This window comes from Microcaecilia unicolor, chromosome 13 (assembly GCF_901765095.1).
Source record: "Microcaecilia unicolor chromosome 13, aMicUni1.1, whole genome shotgun sequence".
Taxonomy (NCBI): domain Eukaryota; kingdom Metazoa; phylum Chordata; class Amphibia; order Gymnophiona; family Siphonopidae; genus Microcaecilia; species Microcaecilia unicolor.
The window spans coordinates 48,940,865-48,959,875 of NC_044043.1; the positions used below are offsets into that span (position 1 = coordinate 48,940,865).

At 43.4% G+C, this 19,011-nt stretch overlaps 1 protein-coding gene across 3 annotated transcripts in view; it reads right to left on the reverse strand.

Moving 5' to 3' along the window:
• Positions 1 to 19,011, reverse strand: part of MED13 (mediator complex subunit 13) — a 339,306-nt gene that overhangs the window by 115,585 nt on the left and 204,710 nt on the right. For all 3 annotated transcript variants that reach the window (XR_003939897.1, XM_030185828.1, XM_030185830.1), the window contains 2 exons: positions 6,521 to 6,735; positions 5,848 to 6,044 (listed from right to left, as the gene is read on the reverse strand). Coding sequence is in view for 2 of the 3 variants with exons in the window: in XM_030185828.1 (XP_030041688.1) it covers positions 5,848 to 6,044; positions 6,521 to 6,735 (412 nt within the window). In the remaining variant the exon portion in view is untranslated. The remainder of the gene's footprint in view (positions 1 to 5,847; positions 6,045 to 6,520; positions 6,736 to 19,011) is intronic.

Sequence of the window (19,011 nt, forward strand, 5' to 3'; positions counted from 1 at the left end):
CAGTTGACATAGGTCACAGCCGTGGCATTGTCCGACAGGACCCGTACAGGCTTCAACGCCAGTACCGGGATGAACTCCAAAAGCGCCAACCGAATGGCTCTGAGTTCCAGGAGGTTGATAGACCACTTTACCTCTGCAGGAGACCAGAGCCCCTGCGCTGTCCTTCCCAAGCAGTGGGCTCCCCAGCCCGACAAAGAGGCGTCCGTCGTGACAACAATCCACTCCGGGGTCACCAGAGGCATTCCTGCAGACAACTTGTCTGTCTGCGTCCACCAGCTCAGCGCCTTGCGCACTGCTGGGTCCAAGGGAAGGCGCACAGCATAATCCTCCGACATCGGAGTCCAGCGCTGCAGCAGAGAGTGTTGTAGTGGTCTCATATGAGCCCTGGCCCAGGGCACTACTTCCATCGTGGCCGTCATAGAGCCCAACAGCTGCACATAGTCCCAAGCCCGAAGAGGAGAGGCTACTAGGAACTGGTCCATCTGAGCCTGAAGCTTGACAATCCGATTGTCTGGCAGGAACACTCTGCCCACTTGGGTGTCGAATCGAACTCCCAGATACTCCAGGGACTGAGTTGGGCGCAGCTGGCTTTCCTCCCAGTTGATGATCCACCCCAGGGAGCTCAAAAGAGCAACCACCCGGTTCACAGCTTTGCCGCACTCTGCATAAGAGGGGCTCGGATCAACCAGTCGTCCAGATAAGGACGGACTTGTACTCCTTCCTTCCTCAGGAAGGCCGCGATGACCACCATTACTTTGGAGAAGGTCCGCGGAGCAGTAGCCAACCCGAACGGGAGGGCTCTGAACTGGAAGTGTCAGCCCAGTACTGCAAAATGCAGAAAGCGTTGATGAGGAGGCCAGATGGGAATATGCAAGTACGCTTCCTTGATGTCCAAGGATGCCAGGAACTCTCCTGCCTGCACTGCCGCTAAAACAGAGCGGAGGGTCTCCATGCGAAAGAGCCTGATTGACCCCTTGAGGTCGAGGATAGGCCGTACAGAACCTCCTTCCTTTGGTACCACAAAGTAAATGGAGTAACGTCCCTTGCCAAGCTGAATTTCTGGCACCGGAACGACCGCACCCAGGCGGATCAGATTGTCCAAGGTCTGCTGCACTGCCACAGCTTTGACCGGAGACTTGCAGGGAGAGAGTACAAACCCGTCTCTTAAGGGTCGGCAGAACTCTAGCTTGTAGCCGTCTCTGATGACTTCCAGCACTCAAGCGTCTGAAGTTATTGTGATCCACTCGCCCAGAAACGAGGACAGCCGCCTCCAATCTGCACTGGGGCGTGGACCAAGGCCCCGTCATTGGGTACGAGACCCTAGGGGAGGACCGGAGGGAGCACCTCCGGGACGGCGGTCTCTGCGAAAGGAATGCTGCTTGGGGGAGAATTTCCTCTTGAAGGAAGAGGGGGCAGAGGAGCCCGACCTGCCCGGGCAGTACCAACGGGCTTCCTGAAACCGTCCTCTGGAGGTACCGGGGCAAGCACTAGCCCGAGCCCTGACCTCTGGTAACCTCTTGCCCTTAGACGTGCCGAGATCGGTCACGATTTTGTCCAGCTCGACCCCAAAGAGCAGCTTGCCTTTAAAAGGCAATCTAGCCAGGCGGGATTTAGAGGCGTGGTCAGCAGACCTATGCTTCAGCCAAAGCCACCGCCGCGCAGAGATTCTCTGAGCCATGCCTTTAGCTGAGGCCCTCAAGACATCATACAGCAAGTCTGCCAAATAGGCTAAGCCCGATACCAGGGCCGGCCAATCAGCCCTCAAGGAATAATCCGAGGGGGAAGCCCGCTGCACCATAGTCAGGCACGCCCTGGCCACATAGGAGCCGCAAACTGAGGCCTGCAAACTTAAAGCAGCCGCCTCAAAGGACGACCTTAAGGCCGCCTCCAATCTTCCGTCTTGGGCGTCCTATAGGGCCGTGCCACCTTCCACCGGCAACGCCGTTTTCTTAGTCACCGCAGTGATTAAAGAAACCACGGTAGGCCACAGATAGGCCTCACGTTCACTTTCAGGCAAAGGATAGAGGCGGGACATAGCCCTAACCACTTTAAGGCTCGCTTCCGGGACATCCCACTGAGCCGCAATTAAGGTGTGCATGGCATCATGCACGTGGAAGGTTCTATGCGGGTGCTTCGTCCCCAGCATAATGGCAGAGCCAACAGGGGCTGAGGGAGAGACGTCCTCCGGAGAGGAAATCTTCAAAATGCCCATGGCCTGCATTAACAGGTTGGGCAAATCCTCTGAGCTAAAGAGCCGCGCTGCAGAGGGGTCATCCGCTCCATCCGAGCGGGGATCCGTCTCCTCCAAGGAATCCGCAAAGGACCGTTGGGAGAACTCCGATACGCTGCCCTCATCTACATCGGAGGAGACAAAGTCCTCCAAGGCCTGGGAATCAACCCGAGGGCGTTTACCTCCGGGGGCCTCAACCTCTTTACCAGACGAGGGAGCAGGGGCAGCGTTTTGCATAAGAAAGGCCTGATGCAGCAGCAAAACAAACTCGGGGGAGAAACCCCGCATACTGTGCACTTCCGCAGCCTGGGCTACAGCCCTAGACGCACCTTCAACCGGCGCTCGCAAGAGCGGGGGAGAGACATGCTGCGCATCCAAGATGGCGTCCGGCGCGACACTCCGCGAAGGAGCCGCGCGGGAAGAACGGCGCTTAACTTTAGCCGCTTTTGTGCCGTCGCCCAAATTAAGGGCGTTCATGGCATCAATGTCTCCCACCTCAAGGGCGGCCCAAGAAGAAGCCGTCCGAGCCGCGTGGCCGGCCCATATGGCGGAGGCGAGCCGCGGGGGATGGGCGTTTATGGCGGGAAAAAACCGCCACACCGGAGGAAGGACCGGGACACTCATCGGTCACGAAACTGTCACCCAACAAGTGCGAACCAGACTTTAAGACCCCCGCATCCCCTCTGGAAGCGCACACGCGATCCGGGGAGCGACTCTTTGCGCCCTCGCCCTCCGACGCCATAGGCCACGTGGAGACCAATCGGGGAACCCCCTGCCCGCTATAAAAGGTAAAAATTACCTGCTGTCCGCTCCGAGCTGTAACGACCTGGTGTCCCAGTGAGAAGCTGCAATAAACGTTTAAATAAACGTCGAAATGAACGCCTTTAAGGACGTTCCAAATTTTTTTTTTTTTTATAAACGGAGCCAGCGGGAGGGGGGAGAAAAGGAGGGACCTGGCGCCACCAGGTTTGCACTTGCTCAAGAAGAGCCCTCAACCCCAGGCACTCAACAAAACCTAAAAATTAGGCTTGGAGGCCTAGCCAGAGCTGCTGCTGTGTGTGACCACCATCTGCTGAGATAGAGAACATACTGAGGAGTTTCCGGCAGCACATGACCACATATAGGGAGGCAAAGTTTGCTCTCTATCTCCACCTGCTGGTAGATGGACACAACCCACCAGTCTATGGATTGATCAGCATGATGATATGGAACCCGAATTATAGCTACGTCGTGCAAGGATCCACGTTAGGAGCTACGGACCAAGAAAGGGATCTGGGTGTCGTCGTCGATAATACACAAACCTTCTGCTCAGTGTGCTGCTGCGGCTCGGAAAGCGAATAGAATGTTGAGTATTATTAGGAAAGGTATGGAAAACAGGTGTGAGGATGTTATAATGCCGTTATATCGCTCCATGGCGCAAACGCACCTTGAGTATTGTGTTCAATTCTGGTCGCCGCATCTCAAGAAAGATATAGTGGAATTGGAAAAGGTGCAGCGAATGGCAACTAAAATGATAGCGGGGATGGGACGACTTCCCTATGAAGAAAGACTAAGGAGGCTAGGGCTTTTCAGCTTGGAGAAGAGACGGCTGAGGGGAGACATGATAGAGGTATATAAAATAATGAGTGGAGTGGAACAGGTGGATGTGAAGCATCTGTTCACGCTTTCCAAAAATACTAGGACTAGGGGGCATGCGAAACTACAGTGTAGTAAATTTAAAACAAATCGGAGAAAATGTTTCTTCTCTCAACGAGTAATTAAACTCTGGAATTCGTTGCCGGAGAACGTGGTGAAGGCGGTTAGCTTGGCAGAGTTTAAAAGGGAGTTAGACGGTTTCCTAAAGGACAAGTCCATAAACCGCTACTAAAAGGACTTGGGAAAAATCCACAATTCCAGGAATAACATGTATAGAATGTTTGTATGTTTGGGAAGCTTGCCAGGTGCCCTTGACCTGGATTGGCCGCTGTCGTGGACAGGATGCTGGGCTCGATGGACCCTTGGTCTTTTCCCAGTGTGGCATTACTTATGTACCTTGTCGCAATGGTGGAGGAAGAAACTGTGGATGAGGTTTTGAATGTGTCATATCCATCCATATAAGACAAGATCACACATTTGCTTCTATTAATATGGCAGCTAGCTGAATCCATGCTTCTGGTGAAAGGCTAGATGAAATGGCTTGAACCTTTTGAAAGACTGTATGCATATACTAGACCATAAAGCTGGCTGGGTAGAAAGCTTGGACCCTGAAACACTTTCTTGACAAAAGCAGTCAAAGTCATGGATCTTTATCAGGAGTACTGGGAAACTAAACATTTTGGCTTTCCTTACAGCTGCTCCAATCACAACAGAGAAACCAATCCCCAGTACTGCTTGTAAGTAAAGTCTATAAACTTATTTTCTTTTCCCCAGCTCACTGCAATACAGCAAATTGAGCAACGAGAGAGGCCACCATCCATTAGGCATACGAACCATCCCATGGCCTTCCCTCTCCAAAAATACAGACCCAAACAGGAACAGCACAAAACAGACTTACTTACATTGTCCATGGCACAGTGGCATAACCATGGAGGTCTGGGCCCCTTTCACTCTGGGCTCTGCTCTGCTGCCCAAGCCCCTGAGTAAAGTAGGCGGTGGTGTGCTTCAATTGCCGACACCTGCACTCCGGCGCATGTTCAGCTCAACAGCATGAACTGAGCATGCGCATGAGTTACAGTATCTGTGGCTGAAGCAGGCTGCTGACAACTTCACTGCTCAGGCAGTAGACAGCTTCAGCTGGCGGAGCTTGGGCATCCCTGCCAGAAAGGTAGGATTTAATGCTGCCAAGGGATTTTTTTTTTGGGTGGGGGGTGTGAGAGAGAAGAAATGTGTGCCCCCCCCCCCCCAGTCCCAGACCCCAAGCCTCTGTCCCCAATCCAAAAATGGACTTCTGCCTAAGCCCCTGCCCTGGCAGATAATAGCTTCCCAATCCATGTCAGAACAGGACACGGTTTTTCGAGCAGAGGCTCACTGTGCTCCCACTTCTGCTCTCTCCAGGACTTTGATATATTCTGAGTCCGTCTAGGGTGGATTCATAACCCCACCCTGGTTGCTAGGCGCCCCACAGCATCAGAATGAGTCAGTCCCTCAGACACTATCCCCAATTATCAATCCCTATTTTCTGGTTCCCCCTTCCAAGGGAAAGAGGCCAACTTATAATTCATCCAAAGATAACAAGCCACCTGAGCTTTGTAATATTCCTTACTGCCCTAGTATGTGATCCAGTATTGTTCCTGCCCCCTCGACCTTCTCCTAAGCCCTCTAGGGCACCCTATTTCTGCCAGAGTATGCTGAGAATCAAATTTACATTTTTAAATAAATGCTTTATTAAGAATTGACTGGTAGTAATTATTTAAAAAAATTCTTGTCCTTTTAAACATGATCAAGCATGTGAAGGATCATTACAGTTCTCAAATTCATGTCAAATCACAAACTATTCAGACAATTCTCAATATTATCAGCTGGGAAAAACCAAGGATTTCTTCAAGATTGAATTTCTGGAATACAATTTCAGCAAACTGCTCACATCTTTTGTAAAGAGATAGAGAACATAGTATGGTTTGGTCCACTATTAAACATACCCATCTTTGATGAATGGCATGGAGGGGCCTGGGGGAAGTAACTCCAGTTTTCCAACAGTCCAACTTGGGCGGTAAATGCACTCCTCAGGTAATTTAACAGGTGGTAGACACTGGCTGGGGATGGTCTTCAGAGGAGCAAACATAGAACAGCCCACTAAAGCCTGATAATTCTCATGTCTATAGACGTATGAAAAATCCTGACATTTGAAAAGAAAAGCAACTTTATGAAAAACATGAACATTTCTAATAGTACAAGAAATAGCATGCAATGGCAACTGTAATCGGTAATATCTATCTTGGACTAATTAAATTTTAAAAAATCCACAAATGTTATTTCACAATTGTATATTATTGAATTTGAATTCTTTGAACTAGAAGTCATATGCTCCCTCAACTCTAACACTGCATGGTTCACAACAGCTTTATAAATATACAAGTTTAAGAAATTTCATTAGGTTACCAAATAATGTACACACGCAGTCAGGGAAATCTCACTAATTATGCAAAAGATAAATCACTAAATTAAAATACCACTGTTATGCATTTCTGTGCTAGTAAATGAAAACCAATTTTGCTGCTCCAACTATACTCTTCTGAAATTTGCAAAACAAAAATTAACGTTAGAATATATTCCTAAACATGCGTCAAGTTGTGCATACTCTCAAATATTTACCTTTATTTCAGAAGGTTTTGGACTGCAGAATCCCTCATCCACCTCAATTTTAAACTGAACACCTATATTGAAATTATTCCCTTCTAGTAACGTTCCTCCAGGCATGCTGTCCAAGATGCCATACTCCTTGTTGTTCATATTCATGGGAGAGAACCCCATAATGTGTTGCTCCAGTGATGGCGGGGTCGGGTACATCTTGTGGAGGTCCGCAGTACCTATTTCAAATTTTAAGAGTCATCTCAAATAAGTGATACATCATTGAAGTACTTTTGCATTGTGTTTTTTCTTTAAGGGCCCAGTTTACTAAGCCGCGCTGTAGGTGCACTATTGTTAGAGACACTCATAGGAATATATGGGTGTCTCTAACATTAACTAGCGCTAAAAACGATAGCGTGCCTTAGTAAACAGGGCCCTTAATGTTTACTCTAATATTTGTGGGTACATTTCAGCAATAAAAAAGAAAAAAAAAAAAAAGAGTGGACCTGTGTCAGCTACACCACTTCAGCATATACACAAAGCACTACATTTTAAAAAGTACTTAGCCATGATAAACAGTTTCATAGACAAAAACTGGCCTACTGGATTCCCACCAAATTAATGAAGCTAACACCTCCTCCATATGCTGGCATTGCACTCAAGAACCTGGAGACTTACGTCATCTTTGATTCCAATGGCCCAACATTCAACTTTCTTAGAATGCAGTATAGGACAGAATAATATCAGTAATTCCAGTGGAAAATCCCACCTAAATATTATACAGAATCATTTTACAGTCATCTCCTGATTTCATTCTTCAAAAATGCTTCTTCAAATTATTCAATACTATGCTGGCTATAGCTTCACATATGATCATCCTATACTGGAAGGACAACTCTAATCTTAATTTCATGGAATGGTGGTCTTATGTGCTATTAAAAATACAAGTCAGCAAACTCCTTACGTTTTCATAACTTCTCCCATTATCCAGAAAGTGTGGCATCGTTTGGACAATTTTTGTGATACTACAAACTCAAATACAGATTACACATTTGATCTCATTCACTTTCATTAATACTTTATTAATTCTAAGTTACCTCTTATCAATTGTTATTATAACTTGTATTTTGAAGACTGTTACCAGCAATATATAAGATATGTTACTGAAAAATTTGAATAAAAATATTTTAAAAACTTGATACAGCTGAGAGCAAAAACCCAATACAGGAATGCTGTCAAGCAAAATAAAAACACTATAAAATAAAGACTTATTTTGTGTCACTACCAAATGTGTACAGATTTATTTTCTAACAAATTTGTACATTCTAGCTTTTTAAGACATTAGAACAAAACCATGCTAATATAGATTTAATACACTGCCTAAATTGATACAAATGAAATATTTAAAAAATGTTAAACTTTTAGAAAATAAGGGCAATTACTATTAAACATCAATAGTAGGACCACAGAGAATAACCATCTGTTACAAGAGCTTTGTGAGGGACCCTAATTAAGATACCTTCTAGCATACTGAGGGTCTTTAAGTGAATTTTAACAGCTTTCAAGCACATAACAGAGCAATGCATAAATGACAGCAAAGTGGTGGATAATAGACTTGAAATCACTTGCATATACTGGGTCCAGAGTCAGAGAAAACTACTACTACTACTACTTAACACATGTGGATTCCAAGATGGCACAGGCAAGCACAGGGACCACAGGCAAGGCTCAACATGAACAGACCCTATAGTTACGCAGGAAGAGTTTTGATGTACCCCCAGGTTGAATGAACTACAATTGTGGATCAAGGAGCTGAAAAATGAACTCTGCAGTCTGAAAAAGGAGATATAGATATGGCTTTTGGAACTGAAAGTGAAGGTCTCAGGGTAGGCTGCCAGGTGGACAATGTGAAGAATAGATTGGAGGAGTATGTGGATAACAGACACTCAATGTGAAAGTGTGTTGGGGGAGGGGGGAGTTGGACAATATAAGGATATGGAAAACTACTCCTGAAGCAATAACTTGAGGGTGGGAGGCATACTGGAAGCAGAAAGGGCAGTGCCCTATGCTGACTTGATCATACATCTTCTGTGAGGTCCTGCAGGTGGTGGGCGAGGAGCACTTGCAGCTGGAAATAAAGATGAAAAAAACCACAAGATGTGGTGGTTTACCTACATGAGTATGTGGTGCGAGAGTGGGTTCTGTGTACAAGCCAGGAGAGTGGCAGAATAATCAGACAAATTTTTCCAAACATCAAGCTAGAAACTGTCAGACAAAGAAAATAAACTACAAAGAGGTAAGAAAGCAGCTCCAAGCAAAGAATGTTAGATATAGATGGCTCTACCTGATCAGCTTATCCTTCACTATGAGCAGGAAAAGTCACAACAGTTGTACATGTGCAGGCCAGTCTAGGATCAGTAGCTCAGTAGGCGCTAGTGAACAGCAGGGTCCTATGAAAATAGGAGCGAAACCAATAATCCTGAAGAGACAGATAGTAGGGAAAGGTGGATGCTGTTTGCAGCACCATTCCAGGAGTGGCAAGACCTGAAAGAACTGGGTAGCCGCCTTCAGGATAGCAGCTTAGCAAGAAACTGCTCTATGAAGAGAGAACCTTTGCGATTCAGTTTGCTTATAGGTGGACTAGAGGGGGCCGAGAAGGGGGTGAGGGGGAGTATGTGGGGATATGGGTTGCCAAAGGGACTGTCATGCGTCATTTCTTTACCTGGCTTGCTTGATTAACCGTGCAAGCCTAGCTAAGGGGAAGATGGGGGAGAGGGACGTGAGAAAGAATGGATACGGATAAAATTAGTTTTCACATTTAATATTAAGGGATTAAATGTTCCCATGAAACATCAACTTCTTTTTAAAGAACTGGAATTCCTAAAAGCTGATGTTCCCTAGAAATGCATCTGCTGCATAAAGATGAAGGTTTATTGTGCCATAAGCAATATTCAAATATTATACTGGTTTCTAACAGGTGGGGGCACAAAATCAGGAAATTGGGAATTCTTTATGCTGTAAGGGTACCGCTGCAGATCTATTGGCTCAAACAGGATATGGAGGGGCAGTATATAATTGTTACAGTGGAGATCAATAATAGGATACATATTTTGATAAATGTATGCACCTCTAATAAAATAAATAAATTACTGCTCAACAGTCTTACCAAGCAGTTGATGAGGTTTATGAAGGGACTATTGAAACTGGGAGGGGATAGCAATTTGACTTTGAATCAAGACCTGGATAATAGGGCTGGGAGACTTAGGAAAGGGAGGGAGAGAGGTAAATTTGCAACCAGATATACCATCTTTAAATTAACTGATGCATGGGAGAGTTCAACATAGGAAAGAGGGAAATTATACAGTCTTCTCCAGGGTGCATACTAGTTACTCTAGGATTGATATGTTTATGGAGGAGGGAATAGCTACTAAATGGCTACTAAAATTAAAGCAATTACATGGTCAGATCATGCCCTGATGTGATATGATGTAGTCCTGGAAGAGAGGGATTGGGGAGGGGGATTAAAATTGGAGGATTAAAGAATCTCATTCAAAAAAGAGGTGTGAACATATGCAGAAGAAAATAGAGGAATTTCTAGAACTAAATAATTTCAGGGAGGTTTTGGCCACAACTCTTGGGGAGAGACTTATAGTGGATGCAGCCCATAAGAAGGTGCTTAGATCTTAGGATGGCTATAAGGCACCTGGAGGAGCATAAAAAGCTATAGGTGCCAGAGGGATCTTGGCCCAACTGGAACAAAAACATCAGGAACTTAAGGAGCTGGACTTAGAGAATATTAGCTGTCAGATGACTTGTTTACAAGGATACTTTTAATACAGACCAAGCCAAGCAGAACGATGTCTAGAACTTCAAGTTGTTGCAGGCCAGGATTATTTTGAAAATAAGGGACCGGCAGGGGAAGTTTCTGCTTAGGACAGCCCATATTAGAGAGATTTTCTGAGTACTACTGGGTATTGTATAAGCCAGAGGAGTTTCTGAATAATGAGGCAATTGAGGATTATTTAGACACCATTGCCCTGCCCAGGCTAGGGTCAGAGGGCAGGGGAAGTGCTATAAGTGATTAAGCAGTTACCCCCAAGGAAAGCCTTGGGTTTATATGGATTTTCAAATAATATTTTTAGGATTTCAGCTGTTAGAGCCTTAATTTTTATAACAGTCTAGAGACTTTGACAAAACTACTGGATATCATGTGATTTGCAGGGGTATTTATCCATAAGGAGGGCAAAGACCCAGAGTATTGGGGGCAGACCTAAAAATACTGATCAAAATAATGGCTGACAGGTTAAAACATGGTAACCCAGATGCTGCATCCTGATCAAATGAACTTTATCATAGGGTGCCGCACTGCTATCAGGATCTTGAATACAATATTGGATTGGATTTATTAATTTTATATACCACTTTATACCAGTGTAAATGCAGTTTACAATTACAGTACTCACTGAATTTACAAATCATAACACAATCTTACAAACAGTACAATTTAAACAAATTTACAATGCATCAAATAAAATACTGGTGAATTTTAAAATACACACCTTCTAGTGAATGAAAGTTTACCACCATCAAAACCCAGGAGTTGCAAAAGATTTTTTTGAGAATTTCCCTTAGAGAAGTATATTTTGACAACTTGCAACAGAGGTAAGTTGGACATTCAAGATGAAATGATTTATAAACCAAGCACAGCAGCTTAAAACTGATGTGTGCAGTAACGGGCAGCCAATGTAATCGATGAAGCACTGGCGCAATGTGGTCTAATCTTAGACCCTGTTACTAAACGTGCAGACGTATTTTGCACCAGTTGAAACTGTTGAAGACTGGATGGCTCAGTGCTCTAAGAAGCCAATGTTACTATTTGCAGTCAGTGCTGTAAAAGAATTCAACTGGGTGTACTGGCCATTTATATTTAAAGTCCTAAAGAAGGCACAGCCGGGTGACCACAACTGATAAAATGGCTAAAGATTCTGTACACAGAGCCCCTGAAAAGCCTGGAAATGACTGGGGACTATATGGAACTGTCCGCAATGGAGTAGGGCATGTGGCAATGCTGTCATCTTTGTTTTTTGCTCTGGTAATGGAGCTGTCAGCTACAAAAGTAAAGATTAAAATGACCATATAAGACTTAGAAGTGGTGAGAGGGACACAAAAGTATCCATTTTTTGCAATGTCCTATTATTAGTGATAAAGCCCCAGTCTTCACAACTACATTTGATTCAGGAACTGGAAAGTTATGGAGTGTTATTGGGGGTTTAACACTAATAACCAAAACTGAAAATCACATGTATGCTATATTGGGAGAAACCAGCTGCTAATGGGAAACACATGTTTCAACCAAATTATGCCCCAATATTGAGGGAAATTATGAGGGATTTAGATTTAGATTATCAACCTCCTAGTTGAATTTAAAAAAATTAACCAGTCCATTTAAAGATTTAAAGGATGAGTATGAATAGGAAGAGGAGAGATATTTTCCAGTGACATCAAGTTAGGCACATTGTTAACATAAGTGAAAGGAGACCCAACATGAAAGGAACATTTATTAGAAAGTACTCTAGAGCATAGCCAAGTTCAGGGAGGCATTTCTAAAATATATAAAGATCTGCAAAAGGGGTCTTATCAGAAGGGGAGATACCTAGAACAACGGAGGACCTAGGAGTTCAGGTTTCCAAATGAGAGTGGTCTAATTGAATATATGCAGAAAGGCATACTAGCCATTAATTTGTTTGGAAAATAATTATAAAATCCTCTTTAGGTGCAGACCCCAGTGAAACTCTACAAGATTAGTGGAAGGGGCAATAATTTTTGCTGGAGGATGTGTAAGGAAGAGGGAGCATTCCAACATACATGGTAGTTAGATTCAGCACTTCTGAAGTTATGTTCTACGCACTCATTCTACAAACCTCTTCTATTCCACTGTGGCTTTTCTTCATCAAGCCAAAGAGCCTTAAACTGTTGTCTTTCTTCCTAAGGAAGCTGTTCAATTCCTGTTAACATTTTGTCATCCTTCTCAGTACATCATTTTCCATGCTTTTGAAATGAGACAAAACAGAACTACAAACAGTGCTAATTTGGTTATATCAGTGATTTATATTCCCAGTTTTCCATTCCTTTATTTTTTTTTCAAACTTTTTATTTTAAATTCAGAGCTTAATCATACCAGTGTACCAGTTTTCCCTTCCGCAAACAAGTCAACATCACTCAATTTTTCCCCTCTAATTCCCACCCACCTAGAGCAACCTCAACACCCTTCCCCAATACATGGGTGTACCACAACCACAATACTTCACTCAATCATGTGAGCACAGACCAACCCCCAATCATACTTTATACATATCCCCCATTCACCTTAGGAGTAGCCCCCCTACCCCCAACTTGCTCAAACTGAAGACCTCCTCCCAAACTGATACATACTACAGCCATCCCTCAAACCATCTTTCCATAAGGATCCCATGCTTTCCTCAAAAGAGGAAAGTCTGTCATGTTGGATTGCAGTTAGCCTTGCTAGACTGTTCCAACTCCCTGCAAAAAGGTTTGTATTAATAGGGGGCTTACCTTCCACCACCAGGCTGCCATTTCTATTCAAGCTGCTACTGCTATCAGTAAATTGACAAATATTTGTATCTTCCTGTACACTGTCAAGGGTGAACTTCTTCAAAAAGGCAATCAATAAATATGAGACTCTGTTTATCCAATAGCCCCAGGAACAAGAATATCTCAAGGGCCACTGCAGATCCACCCCATAATTTCCCAAATCAGCCCCTCAACTCTTCCCAGTATGAAACCAATTTGGAGCGTGTGTACCATATACAGTAAAAAAGGACCATACTTTCCCATAACCCTACTGTCTACTGACCATGGGATACATCTTACCCAACCCTTATAGGCATAAGATACTACTGGTACAAGACTCTATAAATATTACCGGTATCCACCAGGTTAGCTGAGATCAATCTCCTGGAGCCCCCTCATATCACCCACCACTGTTACTGATCCAAACAATGCCCAGGTCTTACTCTCACTGCACAATATACATGTGTGTCTTCACTAAGGGGGGAGGGAACGGAAGGGAAATGGGACTTGATATACCGCCTTTCTGAGGTTTTTGCAACTACATTCAAAGCGGTTTACATATATTCAGGTACTTATTTTGTACCAGGGGCAATGGAGGGTTAAGTGACTTGCCCAGAGTCACAAGGAGCTGCAGTGGGAATGAACTCAGTTCCCAAGGATCAAAGTCCACTGCACTAACCACTAGGCTACTCCTCCAAGCAAGGAATATAGCTTGAACATTAATCCCTTGGCAATCGATTTTCATACATAAAAGTTTCAAATTCAGATCTATCCCTGCTTAAGTTTGCCTTAGCTCCTTATTACTAACAATTTTTGAGATGGCAATAACAAAATTTTCTTCCAATTGATAGTCCTCCTTCAACTCCACAAACTCTAAAAATTTGCCAGTACAAATCAGCTGACCAAGGCTACAAAGGTTTCGCCCTGCCCAGTTCTGGAACCTGAGGTCCAAAAGACCCAGTGGGAACTCTGAATTGTAACAAATGGTGTAAATCTCTTAACTCCCATAATAGGTACCAGTTACCTTTTTTAATGGGCCCAGATCCTGATCGCGTTCCTTATAAAGTCAGGATTTCGCTCTAACCACCGCACGGAAACTGTACTAGTCACGCTTATGACCAAACTCAAACAATTGATAGCAAATGGCAACAACATACTACTGCTACAATTTGACATGTCAAGCGCATTCGACATGGTCGACCATGAAATTTTATTACACGTCCTCGAATACTTCGTAACGTTCTCAGATGGTTCAAGGGTTTCCTAACCACCCGCTCATATCAAGTGACATCAAATTCGACAACATCAGCCACATGGACACCTGAATGCGGAGTTCCACAGGGATCCCCTCTCTCACCAACAATATTCAAACTAATGATGACACCCTTGGCTAAGCTATTATCGAATCAGAATCTAAACCCACACATATATGCTGTTGATGTAACAATCTTTATCCCTTTCAAACACGATCTAAGAGAAATCTCTGACGAAATCAACCAAAGCATACACACTATGAACTCCTGGGCAGATGCATTTCGACTGAAACTAAACGCCGAAAAAACCCAATGCCTAGTACTCACCTCGCAATACAACAAGAAGGAATTCACCACCATCAACACACCTACTCTAAGTCTACCAGTCTCCGACACCCTAAAAATCCTTGGAGTCACCATTGACCGACACCTAACACTTGAGAACCATGCAAAAAACACAACTAAAAAGATGTTCCATGCAATGTGGAAACTAAAACAAGTCAGACCATTTTTCCCAAGGAATGTCTTCCGATACCTGGTACAATCGCTGGTACTTAGTCATCTGGACTACTATAATTTCACTCTACGCCGGCTGCAAAGAGCAAATACTCAAAAAAACTCCAAACAGCCCAGAACACGGCAGCCAGACTTATATTCGGCAAACCAACATACGAAAAGTGCAACACCCCTTCGGGAAAAACTACACTGGCTCCCACTCAAAGAACGCATCACGTTCAAACTCTGTACCTTGGTCCATAAAATCATCCATGGCGATGCCCCAGCCTACATGTCGGACCTAATAGAACTACCACCCAGAAATGCAAAAAAATCCTCCCGCACATTCCTCAATTTCCATCCTCCCAAATGTAAAGGCTTGAAATACAAATCAGTGCATTCATCAACCTTTTCCTATACAAGCACACAGTTCTGGAATTCACTGCCACGTAACCTGAAATCGATCTACGAAATGACCAATTTCCGCAAACTCCTGAAAACTTATCTCTTCGACAAAATATATCATAAAGAACAACACGCGTAACTCTACTTTCTTTAAGTTACCCAGGAATGTTCTTTAATGTCTTCTGCTTTCACACTATCATGCACCTGTCTACAGCTTTAACACTATCATGTATTCTACCATCATGTACCCAAAACTCGCTGTTAAACCAAATGTACATTCTTTTCTATTTCCAGTATCCACGATGAATTGTAAGCCACATTGAGCCTGCAAAAAGGTGGGATAATGTGGGATACAAATGTAATAATAATAATAATAATAAAGGGATTGTGAACAAGGTCTACAAATTTCATGAGCCAAGGAAGGTACTTGCAAGGGAGTGTCCCTTAAAAGAACTCTGTTCCCATGGCACCCATTGTCTGACCTCCACCACTATAGAATCCACCATGGAGTGTACTTGGGCAGTTACATAATAAAGCGTCAGGTCTGAAACAGACTTCTCTCCTCCCTTTCCTGGCTGTTAAAATTCTCCAGTCCATTATTTGGGGGGGGGGGGGGGGGGATCCATCTATTCCAAATAATTTCTTATTAAGAAGCTTGAAAAGGTTGTTGGGGATTTCTATGGGAAGTGCCCAAAACAGATATCCACCCAAGACCGAGCCTCTCCTGATTTTAAAGTCCCCAATATTTGATTCAGGTGGGGGGGGGGGGGGGGGGGGAGGTTTAAGTTAAGGTGGAACAAGTGTACTAAACGGTGATATTTTATAACACCAAAATACAAAATGGAATGACAAGCTCACATTCACCTCCTTTCTTGTCCAGTTAGACTAATATTCAGGGCTTCTGATTTACTCATATTTCCCTTAAAGCCCCAGACTATACTGTAACTCTTGGGCTTGCTAATAAGACTTGGCAGGGACAGATGAGACTTGCTGGGGCTCTTCAGCTTGGAGAAGAGATGGCTGAGGGAAGATATTATATTAGTCTATAAAATTATCAGTGGAGTGGAACGGGTAGACGTGAATCACTTGTTTACTCTTTCCAAAAATACTGAGACTAGGGGGCATGCAATGAAGCTGAAAAGTAGTAAATTTAAAACTAATCAGAGAAACATTTCTTCATTCAACATGTAAATAAACTCGAATTCATTGCCCTAAAAATGTAGTAAAAGCAGTTAGATTAGCAAGGTTTAAAAAAGGTTTGGATGGCTTCCTAAAAGAAAGTCCATGAGTCATTATTAAAATGGACTTGGGGAAAATCCACTGCTTATTTCTAGGATAAGCAGCATAACATGTATTGTTGTTTTTTAGGATCTTGCCAGGTACTTGTGACCTGGATTGGCCACTGTTGGAAACAGGATGCTGGGCTCGATGGACCTTTAATCTGTCCTAGTATGGCAATACTTATGTATTTATATAGATATCTTCTGCAAACAGTGATAGTTTGAAATGCAGATTATTCCACTATGCCAACAATATCCACATTTGACCATATACCATTGGCCAATGGCGCTAACCAAAGTACAAAAAAAGAAGCAAAAGAACAGCTGTCTGGTGCCCATCAACAAACAGAACAGCCTTGAGTATGTGCCATTCACCCTCACACATACTTTGAGGCTTCTGTAAAGGTCCTGTACCCACCTGAAGTCACCCTCAGACCCCATCTGATTTATTTAAAATATGCATATCGAAACTTCTATGTGGATAATAAAAACATACACAATTTGATATATAACTTGAAAAAGAAAAGTCCAGCTCACCCTAACAAAAGCCTTTTCAGTGTCTATAGCCAAGAGTGACATTGGAATGTCATGGACCTGCAATATCGATATCGGATTCAACACCTTCCATCTGTTGTCCAATTTTTTGCCTTTCTGGTATAAATCCAGATTGATCAGGGTGCATTAACTTAATGATAGCCTTCTGTAGCCTAGAAACCAAAATTTTTGCCAGAAGCTTTATATCAAGTTTCAATAAAGATATTGGTTTATAATTACACAGGATTTTGCCCTTCCTTTCCTTAGCAGTGACCGTAATGGAGGCCTGTGACAATCTGTCACCCTCCCCTCCTCTAAGATCGAACTGAACAATACAATAAACAACAAAGACAATATACTGGCATAGGGTTTATATTTTACCATATATTCATCCATATCTCGGGCCTTATTCAGCTTCAAAGTTGCTATAGCTGCCCTGTCTTCTGCCTGCGTGATCAATCTACTGATTTTCACCTGCTCCACCTCAGACATCACTGGAAGGCTTGATAATTGAATATACTCACTTATATCTTGCTGTTCTCCTAAGGTTTTCTGGTGTATATAGAGCTTTGTCAAACTGAATAAAGGTGTCCCCAATGGCTTTGCCATCCACCACTATAGCCCCTTCACTTTCTTTTGAGGTACCTGTGGAATTCAATTCTGCAAGATTCTTTGTTTCAGCTTTCAAGCAGCTAGCCTTATTACTGGGCTCAAAAAAATGTTTGACTAACCTTAATTTATAATAAAGTCAGAGCATCTAGAAAGCGTAGCCCCACTCCCTCTACTCTTGTGCTCACTCTCTAGTGGGTTAATGCAGAAAGTCCTTCCATGTTAAATTGTACAGCGCTGCGTAACCCTAGTAGCGCTTTAGAAATGTTAAGTAGTAGTAGTAAAGCTACTGAGAACCTAACCACATGGTTTTCATAGGGTTTTTGCAGGTTGAGTGCAGGTGTTAACTCACATGGGAGTCGGGGATAGGGCTGGCCAGACTTATACGGTCTGTGCACTGAAGAGGACAGTACAAATAAAAAAGTAGCACATATGAATTTATCTTCTTGGGCAGACTGGATGGACCGTGCAGGTCTTTTTCTGCCGTCATCTACTATGTTTACACATGGCCACACACCACATTAAAATGTATGGTAATTAGATCATTATGTATTCTGCTGTAATACACAGAAGGAAACGGAGGCTTTTGATGCATACACACTGAGAAAGTTTTCGCCAAATCCCAACAGTAGTGAATTGTTACTTGAGAGGATTTCATGCCCTTTTTGTGTGATTTAAATGTCTCATTTTAATTTTCTATGCAGCCAGAACAAGTATTTGCAAGTTTAAAACAGACAGGCGATAAGAGTAATAATATGCAAGTATCCAACAAAAATAGTACCAGCATACATCAGCCTCGCAAAATTTTAATATGCAAGAAAATTTTGGGAGGCTAATAATTATGCACACAACAGGCACAGATATGTGTTGGTATTTTCATTTTCTTTGGGCATGAGCACAAAAAGCCATGCTTATAACTGAATCACTGAATCTTTGTGCATATGTACCCAGTAGGCTTCCCCCGAATGACAGCGCAAGTTCTGCACACATAAAACTTGCATGTCGCTAACTTTCTGCATGGCATGGCTTTTGTTTGTGGTAGAAGCTGTGCACCCAGGCATCCATGTGGAGCTCTACTAAGTGGCTTTCTGCCTCAGCTTCTAGGCGTGCTATTGCTTTATAAATATCAACAAATTTTCAGTTCTTTTCCCTCAGGATGGCCCATGCAGTTAGCTTCCCTGTTATAACACTTCATATAATCTCAGACCATGACATTCAGAACTTCATCATCATTAATATGAAAATAGTCTATATCACCACCCTCAATGGCCCCTACCACCTCCTTATCCATCGGCCAGCTGTCATTCAACTTCCATTAATGCCATCTTCTACCAACCTGGATTCCTTT